Genomic DNA, 11638 nt, shown 5'->3' with positions numbered 1-11638 from the left:
CACGTTGGGTGTTCGCTGCCATTCTGAATGACGATTATTTATTTTCTATCATCCGTAATTTGTCATTTTGTTTGAGTGCGACAACTGGCGTGCACCATTGGTTAAATTGCATTGAAAATGATTTTCATTCCACATCGATTAGTGCAAAAATTTATGGCGAAGGATATTTATAAAATTAAATTGTAATACTTAATGCAATCGTGCTACGTGCCTTCAATCAAACGAAATTTTAAATTAAGCATTATGATAGTTTCGGTGATGCATGCCCCATGAATTCGATTATTTCAGTTTATGAGTGCAGCTGTAGCGTTCGTTTGTCAAAAAAATAAGACAGTGTTCGAGCGGGAGAGGGTGAGTATATTTGCTTCGACCGCATAATGTATTTGATGCAATTTATGAAAAAATATTTTGACAGAAACGGACCAAGCCAATTGCATCGATCAAGATAGACAGAAGTGCGAGAAGCCTACGGTAGTAGCACCGTTGAAATGTTTAAATGTTTGTCTAATTTATCGTAAGCTATTCCTCCTCAATGCTCTAAATCTTTTTATTTTTCTGGTTGATGCAAAAATGTTTGGATCACATTCGTGTTGTAAAGCACATGTTTTGTTTCCCTTTTTTTCACCATCATCGAACTATATGGTCGCCGGTGTGTTTATGTCATTTTATTTTGATTTTCGCTGTTTCTGAACAATTTTATGATTAGACACATCTTTTTTTCCTCTATTTTTGTTTATTCATTGCGCAATTTTTCGATGTGCTTTTATTTTTGTATTTCAAGGAATCATTTTTATATGAAGCATCAAACCGAGTTTGAGCCGCTTTCCGTAATAAATGTTTTGAGCATAAAATCGATTTTGATTGGTCGCTACAGTTGTTTCATTGCTGCTGATGCTGATCAACGGTCATTTGCTGTGACTCGGTCACATTTATCACCCACTTAGCCCAGCAATCGGCCAAATTACATTCACCGATAAAGTATAAGTCATGATGCCCGAATATCTAACGCACACATTAAGGGCAAAATGAAGTCCAATTTTTCTATGTACGACAGAAATAAATAATTATGCGGCCAACATTTTGTGATGAGATACAGAAGGTAAAATGAGTGTAAGTAAAACCACAATAACAACAAAAAAAAAAGCACGAGAGCGAAAACGCGATAAATATTACGTTTAAAAATAGGAAAAATGTTTCTGAAAATTGTGTGATGTGCTCGCATGAAAGAAATAGTTTTCTATTTTTAAATTATGAATTAATAAGATGCTGTACGCTTTTTCACTTTCTGCTCAACGACCTATTGCCGTAGTTTCGATCTATTGGATATGTTTGTGTGCGTGCATGTATTTACATATTCAAAACTCTTGATGATCAGAAAAAACCAAAATTGAAGGAAGTTATTCGAAAAGTTCTCAAATATGAGAAGAACAACCCAAAATGAGACGGCAACAACAACAAAAAAACAATACTTTCTCATTTACAAAATAAAATACACACTCGAATAAATGAAGGCGATGAGTAATTAAAGTGAAAACGGTTGCAACGATAATGAGCGAGCAAAAAGTAAATGTGTTGAAGTGACGGAAAGCAAGCCATTTTTACGGTATTACAGTGAATTAATGAGCAATGAATCATATTTAGATAATATTGGCATGATGCGACTCAATGTTCAATGTTTTGTTATTCAACTTTTCGTTTTCGGTCATCATTCAATCGGTTTTTTTTTTTGTTGTTATTTTTAGTGTGGTCAGTCATCGGTTGATCAACAAACACACTTTTTAATTTATCATTAAACCACTTCAACGGTTTGTTTAAGCCCACCGAATAAAAAACACCGAACTACGTGCATTCATACACGTTAGAACGAATGCACAACATATCGTCAGGTCGTTGCTTTGCTCAATCAGCGACTTGTTTGATAAATCGATTTTCAACATTTGCGACACATTCCTATTCGATTAGTAAATGAATGTAGATACGAACATTGTTATTTTCTTAATTTCATATTTCATATGATGATAATTTTAAATATGATCTATATTGGGATCGAGTGGGCGTTCAAACCAGCTACAAATTTCACTCTGTATGTTGGCTGTTGTTGATCAAATACGAGCGAATACAACAACATTACATTTCAATTTGTACACAGTTGTCTCTGTCTGACGCTCGCTCATACAATCCATTCAATAAGCTCAATTTTATCTTTCCTTTCATCTTTCATCCGGCTACCTCGTTCACCGTATTCCTCGTCAGCCCAGTCAGGCGCGCGCGCGCTCGCTTCATTTTTCTTTTTGTTTCAACAAAAACATTTACATTGTAGCGCAATAAACAAATCGTTTTTGCTGTTTTTCATTTAGATTTTTATGTCAGCGATTAAAATTGATTTCGAAACAAATTTGCTGTAAACCAATGAAATTATCTGAATTCATCAATCAGTAATGGGCAATGAATGCAAAATATATCAATTCGTATGCGAAGGAAAAAAGATGAAGGATAGCAACATGAGCAATTTTTAATTAGAAATATGATTTTTATCGAAATTCAAAGGTTGGATTTATTTGATTTATTGCATTTCTAGTATTTTGACCAAACAGACCAGAAGACATTCTTTTAATATTTCAAAGTTTGATGGGAATAAGGACTTAAATATTTTATGGGCGATTTTTGAACAGAGAAGTCAACTGGAATTTAATTTTTGCATAAAAAACGATTATGGAACGGTTTCATAAATTATTTTCAGTAAAAACCAGTAAAATATGTTAATTTCGGTTTACTTCTCTACTATTGAATCCACCAAAGTAATAAAGTGCACAAATTTGAGCTTTTTGTTGTTTTATGTGTTTCGATTTTCAGGCGTAATTATGTTTAACTAGAAGCGATGCCATAAAGAAACCGTTCGACTGCGGTTCCGACTACCCTCCAGAATTTTAAAAAGCCTGAAATACTTTTTTCCTTTTTCAATTTTCAAATAAATCCTTTACGGTTTTGCAAACTACCTTCTACCGGTTTTCGTAAATTGCAAATCAACAATCTCTTCCCTTCCCAAAACTTGAACTAAAAAAATCATTATTAATGACCGCGGAAAATGTTTAACGACAAACATTTATCAATTATCACAGACATTCAAAGGAACCACAAGGTTTGTTCGTCACACTGCTGCTCATTCGATAGGTAAATGATTTTAATTCGACGCGAAGAACCATTGATTGTGTTAATCATGTTTTATAGACCCACAGACATTAAGAATTCATTCTTCCAACATCATTCTCATCGTATCTGATTACTTTTGCGCAATTTATTATCTTAACAAAAACTCAAATACTTCGAATAAGTGAAACGGAATAGAATATCTTCTTCAACGAAAAAAAGAACATATATCTGTTTGTATATTTATAATTGCATAACAAACAAATGATGAAAACTCATACGTCGCATTTTGTCATATGTGATTTACTGTTTGCTATTAATTTGTTGTGAACTGGTGAAACTAACAAAATTTAAATTGTTCAACCACTTTAAAATGTGATATTTGAATAGTTTATCAAAATGTGAAGTTCTATAGCAGGAATAATAAGATAAACTACAACTGAATGCTTATGAATAAAAGGTGGGTAGTTTTAATGTTGGCAAGAGCCATAGTTCCTTGCGAGCGAATTCTGAATTATTCTCTACCTCGGAGAATGGATTCAACATCATACAAAGCGATCCAATGGAATTTCATGTTAAAAGAGTTATGTACACAGTATTTGTAATTTTTAAAGGAGCGAGTACGACGTTTCCCCCTTTGCTGAGCGAAATAAATCCGATATACGGCGCTGATTTAAATGTCACTCTGATACATTTTTTGGCTTGACAATATATAAGCTCTTCATTCAACATGCATAATTTTTGAACGGTCGAGTAAAAAAAAGAAACATATCATAAAATATTCTTCTTACGTTTATCATAAAAATTCTCTATATTTTAAATTTATTTGTTTAAAAATAACATTAATTTCAATTTTTTTTTCATAGATTGAACAAGAATCTAATGTAAAAAGTAATACCAATGCGACACCTACCGTTAAAATAGAAAAGGAAACTTATTTGGAATTGTAACATTTTGGTCCGCCATAACAGCATCTTCGTTTTGCTTCTCTGTGATTGGTCAAGTAAAACGAAGATGCTGTCATGGTGGACAAAAATGCTACAATGGATACCAACTAAGTTTCTTTTTGCATTTTTACGGTAGGTGTCGCATTGTCATTACTATTTACATTGGATTCTTATTTAATCGATGAAACATTTTTTGTTGAAATTATTGTAATTTACGTAGGTTGCTCCATAATTTTTTTTAAAATGGTACTTATAGTGTTGCCCGATGTAAACCATTGTCATATTCGTAAAGTTTGATGTTTTGGTATGTATTCGTGCCCTGAACCTTTTGTCGTACGAACGCTATTTGTATTGTTTACAGTGACTGGTAAACTGCGACTCAACAAAAAAATGAATTGTACACGTGAAGATTTTCGTAAAATGATTTACTACGATTTTCGAAGTAAATTATCTCAACAACAGTGTTTCGATCGACTTCATTTGGCCTTTGGCAATGAAGCACCAACCCTTCAGACAATTTATAACTGGTACCGAGAATTCCGTTGCGGTCGTAGTTCGCTCAAAGACGAGTTTCATACAGGTCGTCCAAAATCGGCTGTTGTGCCACAAAACATCGATGCTGTCAGAAAACTGATTATGGAAGATCGTCATGTGACCTACCGTGAGATTGAGGCATCTTTGGGCATTTCATCCCACAGCATACATACAATTTTGCATGAACATTTAGCCGTAAAAAAGATTTGCTCTCGTTGGATCCCACATAAATTGACCGATGAACAAAAAATGGCTCGTGTGAGTTGGTGTAAAGAAATGCTCAAGAAATTCAATCGTGGTGCTTCAAAAGACGTTAATAAAATCGTCACTGGTGACGAATCGTGGATATATGCCTATGAGCCCGAAACGAAACAGCAGTCGACTGTATGGGTCTTCCAAAATGAAGATAACCCAACGAAAGTTGTTCGAGCAAGAAGCACTTCGAAGCGAATGGTCGCCTGTTTTTTCGGGAGAAGTGGTCATGTGGCAACCGTTCCACTAGAGGATCGTAAGACCGTCAATTCTGATTGGTATACCACCATTTGTTTGCCCGAAGTGTTTGGTGAAATAAGAAAAAACAGCCACCGTCGCAAAATAATTCTTCATCACGATAATGCGAGCTCTCACACATCTTTTCAAACTACTCGATTTTTGACCGGTCAAAACATCGAACTGATGGGTCATCCACCGTACAGTCCTGACCTGGCACCCAATGACTTTTTTTTGTTCCCAAGCGTGAAGAAAAAACTACGTGGTCAACGATTTTCGACACCAGAAGAAGCAGTTGAAGCGTTCAAAACACACGTTTTGGAGATATCAGTTTCGGAGTGGCACGAATGCTATGACAAATGGTTTCATCGAATGCAAAAGTGTATCGATCATCTCGGGGAATATTTTGAAAAACAATAAAACCATTTTCGACAAAAAACAACTGTGTTATATATGTTTTTAAAAAAAATTATGGAGCAACCCTCGTATAAACAAATTAATTTTTTTATAAAAAAAAAATTTTAATAAATTTTTTAATGAAAAATGTTAGAAAAATATTTTATGACATGTTTTTTTTTCAACGATTCAATAATTATGAATGTGTATGCATTTTAAATGAAGAGCTTATATATTGTCAAGCCAAAAAAGTATTATTGTGAAATGACAGAGTGACATTTACATCAGCGCCGTATATCGAATTAATTTCGCTTGGCATAGGGGGAAATATTTTGACAGATAGTACTCGATCCTTTTAGAAATGAAGATTTTTTCTATCTCTTGGTTTGGTTTTTAACCACTTTTAATCTTCATCATAAATATAAGCCAAAGAAATGATATTATAATCTACCGATTCTTGTTCAAATTTACGTGAGTGCAATATTCATTGTGAATAATGACGCATTAAAAAAAAACACTTGCTATATATCAATGCAGCTGTTTATTGTTTTAACGATTCTGGATGCTGTGACATCATCATCGAAAGACTTCGTCTGATTGTTAAAGTGTATTTGTTTTTATGCTTTTCATTCCCGATGCAGCTTTATTCAAAATCACTGATGTATTCTATTTGGACTTTTATAAGCGGACTTATTACGAAATTATTTTTCGTCTTTTGAAACGTATTTCTTCAGGTAATTTATTAATTCGATGAAATTTCGCGGTGAAACGTTTGAAAAACTGACAATTATTTCACATTCTTCTACTGATGTGTGATGATAAATAAAATATGTTTGTTTGTTTTGACGATAAAATTTTGACGAAAATGGTGATTTTTTTTTAAATAGCTTATTATTAAACGATGTATCATTACGTATTATTTTTTATGTGACCAGTTCGCTTATTTATCTATTTAATTTTGTTCTTCTCTTTCTGATATCATTTTCGAACCGCATGGTTTGACAATTGAATTGATTTATATTGAATCCTCCTCTTCGCATCATTCATCATAACAAGATTTGTTTTCATTTCGTCCAACCAAACAAGAAACCGTAAAAAAACAATTTCGGAGATGATTTTATATTGAAAAATCTACACGATTCTCCATAAATGAGTGGTGTATCGGATTAGTGGATATTATGACTATAAGTAAGTGAACTTGAAAAATTTCAAAATTTGTTTCATAACAAAAAAAAAAAGGTTGTGTATGATGTGCAAAAGATTCGGTTCAATTTCACACCAATAAAATAGAGCATTGAAAACTCAACTAATCAATTGAGTGATTGAAGTATATAGGCTGATTGAGCTGCCGAAATATTTGTTATTATATAATTTCAACGCTAAGCAATATTTGAAGGGGAAAATTGTGCATAAATTACGCTGTTATTTTGCTCTCTCTCTCTCCCTTTCTCTCATTTTTTCTGAATTTCAAAGAACTCAAAAATATCGTCTGTTGGCATGAAAACACTTTTTATCTAACGCGGCCATCTATAAATAGTCAACACAATCATCCCAATCAAACTGCCGAACTGTTTTCTTCTGGTTTTTTTTCTTCATATCAATGAGAAAGACAGCAACAAATAAATTTACATTTTATTCAACCGTTTTCACGATATTTTCTTAAATATTTGTTTTGTATATTGTTTCATTTTAATGATGGTGAATTTTCCGAATGCCAGAGAATTTTGAAACACATCACATCACAATCAAATGAAAACAAACAATCGAAAATATCTTTTCCACATTTGTAAGTCAACATGATAGTTTCCAAATAATATACTGGAAAATGGTTTGCGGTTTTAAACCACATTTCATCCTAGGAAACGAGAAGTTTTTTCTATTACTCGTTTTTATTTTTGTGATAAACTTTACTTGATGGCATACCATTTCCTTCATATTGACATATTTTATTTCCGAAACCAGATTGGGGTTTTTCAGATATTCAACAAGTATAGTAAAATGGTTGACCCACAAATCATCTCATTACAAAGAAATAAACAGATTCTGACCACCTCCACTTCATTTGAAAGCTTTTTTACTTTAGTCGGTAATGAAGTGTCTGACAGTCTCATGTGCTGCTTGAATCTATTTTCAAAATATAGCATTGTGCATATTAAAAAAAAAACAAATGTTAAATAAAAATAAAATGAATATTTTTTACGAATAAATGGTTGATTAAAATTGAAGAAATGAAACAAAGACATTTGAAGATGATTATATGTATTTAAGCAAATATAAACTACAATGCCATCTATCAATGAATACCACACTCCACTTGATTGATGAAATTTTTCATTTGTTCGTTTATTACCGTTAAGAAATCTAATAGAAACAATTTTATGATTTATAATGTTCTTCAATGAAATAATATTCGCTCATTTAGCTAGTTTTGGTTACAATTTCGGTCTATTCCCGATGGAATTTTATTTATTTCATTTTACTCTTATTGTTTAATTGTTTTTATCTTTTTTCCTGGTTGTTTGGCTTCTAAGCTTTCAATAGGAACGTGAATGCAATAGCGAAGAAAAATGCGAACAATTCATATTTCATTTTGTTTTAAATTTTGGAATCATAAACTGACAGTTTGGAGAAAAGTTATTAATCATGCTTTTTGTGAAAAAAAAAAAAATCAATTAAAAAATATTTTTAAAACATACATACTTGATTTTTTAGATACAAGGAGTGGTTTGTGAGTGTAGCAAAAACATTCGCCTATCGGTTCAAGTTTGTTTAAATGGTTTTGTGGTGTCAATATATATGAATTAACAAATTTTTCTGTCTTCTATACGTTTACGTTTTTTTGAATACACTTTTACCTTAAACCAGCACCTTTAGCAGTTACAAGGAATAGATTACATGGCTCATGCGTTATATAGTGCTGAAATATTTTTTGCGATTCATATTTCAACTCATCTGGATGACGTCATCTGATATTACGATTTATCATCTAAGATTATGAATAGCAATGTGATTGTCATAGTTTAAAAAACACCTACATTGTTACAATAATTCGCACCGGATAATTTTGATTGATTCAAATCGAAATGTATCATTTCACCTCTTCAATTCAGTTAAAGATAATAATTTGTAGATGATACCATCCATTCTTATGTAAATAGAAAATTTGAATGCCATCTAGCAGCGAATACCTTACTCCATTGGAATGAGTGAACTGATTTAGTTGATTCGTTTGTTAGTTATTGCTTGAGATCATAAAGCGATAAAGGATCTATCAATTTTTTTAATTGATATTTATTTGGCAGAATCTATAACCATTTGCAATAAAAACTTGAGTTACATATGAACCGATTTGTAATTAAATGAATTAATGATGAAAAAACCCCAAAAAAAAAAACTTCGAAATATTTCGAATGAATCAGAACTTATTTCAAACAAATTAATAATAAAGCGCCAACAATCGTGTCCCTTCTTCGATAGTGTCGCAGATAGATATTTTTTGGATGAGAAAATAGCATTTATTTTTAGCCTAATTTTAAGAACGTCCCAAATGAGAGGCATAGTTAGGTGCAAAGTGTATTTTGAGACGTGAATTCGTACAAGATACTCCGTTTAATATTCATATGCAGCTGTTTTTGCTATGCACAATAAAACTTCTATTCAAAAAAGATAAAAAAAATTGCATTATGAATATTCAGCTGCTGCTCGTGGATTTTGATGAATCATTTCGCTTTTATTTCTGCTTCTGACACTTGTAGAGAATTGACTGAAACACACGATACAATGTGTTTGTATATCATTTACGATTTTTTTTTTCTGAATTTTTTACATCAAATATGTCTGCAACTTTTTGATTTGTTATTTTTATGCATGTTTTGAAATAAGCGTTCTCAGCATCTTTCCGATGTATTGACGACGTATATACCAGCTATACCCTGCTCGTAATGATCAAAAGCGATGGAGTCTTTTTGAAATGGCCAAAGGTTGAAGATCATACAATTCCAAAAGCTATAGAAAAAAAAATTGACCATTCAGCTAAAAATTAAGAATGATTTAAATGTGTATTTTTGAGCTGAAAATGTAAAAATCTTGTTTTGTACAAGAAAAAAATGAAAGCAAAAACCATTTCACAATTTACTTGACCAGTGTGTGATAATTTATTACAAAAGTCATATTATTATAACATTAAATATATATACGAATATAGTAATTTGAAAGAAAATTGTGAAAATGCTGCAATGGGATTGTTTAATATACAGCTTGACTATTATTCATCAGTTGCTGATATGATGGTATTGATGATTGATTTGCTTATTTGCCGAGCAAGATTTTACGGCCAGCGCCCATGTTTGAACCTGCTTGTGTGGCACCTGTATTGCAAAAACAAATGGAAAACAAAAAAAAAAGTGTATTAAAAAAACTGAAGAAAATTATTAACTGACAGTCAATGAAATATACCTTTGTTTTGACCGGCTTGAAGACCGACGATGGTTTCACCAGCTTTCAATTGTTCTTCAGTGAATTCTCTTTCGTTTTGGTCGGCTGGTTTTGGTCCCAATTTTGGTCCGGTCCACTTGGGGTCTTTCCATACAGCACGGCCAAGAGCGAAGAATGTGTTTGTGACTTGAGAAATGTCCTTCTTTTCGAAGAGATCGACTGTTTGGAAGACATCAATGTCTGGCACACCGTATTCTCTCAATGCCTTTTGGAAGTTTTGGACATTTTCCATCAATTTGAATGTGGCACCAGTTTCGTTGATCTTTGCAACTGATCCTGGCTTGATTTTGTTAATCAATTTGCAGCAAACAACACCGTCCTTAAGGACATCTTCGTATGCTTGACCAGCTGGGAATTTCCATCCAAGGACGCTTTCAATCCATTCTTGGGCTTCTTTGTCCTGAACTGGATCACGTTTGCTAGCGATCTGGAATAAGGACGAGAATTCGTTTTATATTATTAGTCACATGTTTACTTTAAAGTCACTTATCACTTTAAAATCGTTCCGATCGTTATGGATTTTTTTTTGTGTGTTTCACATTCAAGTTTTTTTTTCTTTATCGTTCACATTGTTTTGCTTTTCCATCACTCCACCTCGGATAGATTTCACTTTTCACACACCATTTCACCAATCGAAAAAAATCTTACCTTAGCTGCTACTTGACGTTGCAAAGACATGTTGATTGATTTTTTTTAAAATTGTATTTAAATTTGCGACAGGATAAGTTGCTACTCGATTGGAGTCACTTTTCAAACTAATATCGATCGTTGACGATCCAGTCGCTTATAAAGGTTTGCTTCGCATTCAAAATCTGTATGTATTTGTGTGTAACGGTTTGCTTGACTTTGACTCAATACAATATTTTAAACGAGCCACATCATATACCGAATTTTTGCGAATCACTGATCCACCCACGCCCTCGGAATATGTAAGAGAAAATCCATACGGCATATGAAAAATATGTAAACATCACATAGCCGCACACAAATACATATATACAAACCAAATCACGAACAAATCACCTTGCCATTGCGCGCAGCACGATTTCCGAAAACCGACATCGAAGAAATAGAACAAAATAGAAGGTAAACATTGATGTGATGTGAAAACTATTTTTTACAAATGTTTTTTTTCTTTTTCATTCTTTTGCGCTGCTTCGTGGAATGTTTCGGAATTTGAATGCGCCAGACGCTATAATCAGTCGACACAGTCATCCTAAGTAGATATTTTTTTTGGAATACAATTAGAATGGAGAATACATCATACATTGGCTACATTGATGTGGATCATTAGTTTTGCAGGCCATATTTTTAAGTGGATCACGTCGTGAATATTCAACGTCAAAAAGAAACCGGCAAAAGTGATTCCGTATCCATGTGCGATATTTTTCGCCAATATATTGGGTATTTTTAAGCTTAACTCCATTTGCATCAAATGATTCAATTCGATCGTTAGATACTTCCAAGACATTTTGTGATCATTATTTCATATTTTGTTCATATTTAAATTGGCAAAATGTATGAAAATGTTGAGATTTTCAAACGAAAAAACAAAATGCGGCAATCATCGATGTAGATTGTTTCATTGTAAACATTAAGAGAATTGCATGCGGAATCGTTGAATAATATTC

General features: G+C 32.7%; 1 protein-coding gene across 1 annotated transcript; it reads right to left on the bottom strand.

Moving 5' to 3' along the window:
* Positions 1–9643: 9643 nt before the first annotated feature.
* LOC116352366 (muscle-specific protein 20) lies at positions 9644–10790 on the bottom strand. The gene is made up of 3 exons (XM_031784905.1): positions 10656–10790; positions 9969–10434; positions 9644–9880 (listed from the first exon to the last, which is right to left on the bottom strand). Exons 1-3 carry the CDS (start codon positions 10683–10685, stop codon positions 9822–9824), a joined length of 555 nt encoding a protein of 184 aa, XP_031640765.1. The 5' UTR covers positions 10686–10790; the 3' UTR covers positions 9644–9821.
* Positions 10791–11638: the final 848 nt, after the last annotated feature.

This window comes from Contarinia nasturtii, unplaced genomic scaffold (assembly GCF_009176525.2).
Source record: "Contarinia nasturtii isolate CC-2019 unplaced genomic scaffold, AAFC_CNas_1.1 Cnas_scaffold_187, whole genome shotgun sequence".
Taxonomy (NCBI): domain Eukaryota; kingdom Metazoa; phylum Arthropoda; class Insecta; order Diptera; family Cecidomyiidae; genus Contarinia; species Contarinia nasturtii.
This window is presented reverse-complemented; position numbering and strand designations above follow the sequence as displayed.

Excerpts from the sequence above, each read along its gene's own strand:
- LOC116352366 (XM_031784905.1), bottom strand. The coding sequence starts at position 10,685 with ATGTCTTTGCAACGTCAAGTAGCAGCTAAG. Across the intron at positions 10,435-10,655 it reads AACGTCAAGTAGCAGCTAAG|ATCGCTAGCAAACGTGATCC; the intron begins GTAAGATTTTTT and ends TCCTTATTCCAG. Across the intron at positions 9,881-9,968 it reads TCAAGCCGGTCAAAACAAAG|GTGCCACACAAGCAGGTTCA; the intron begins GTATATTTCATT and ends TTTGCAATACAG.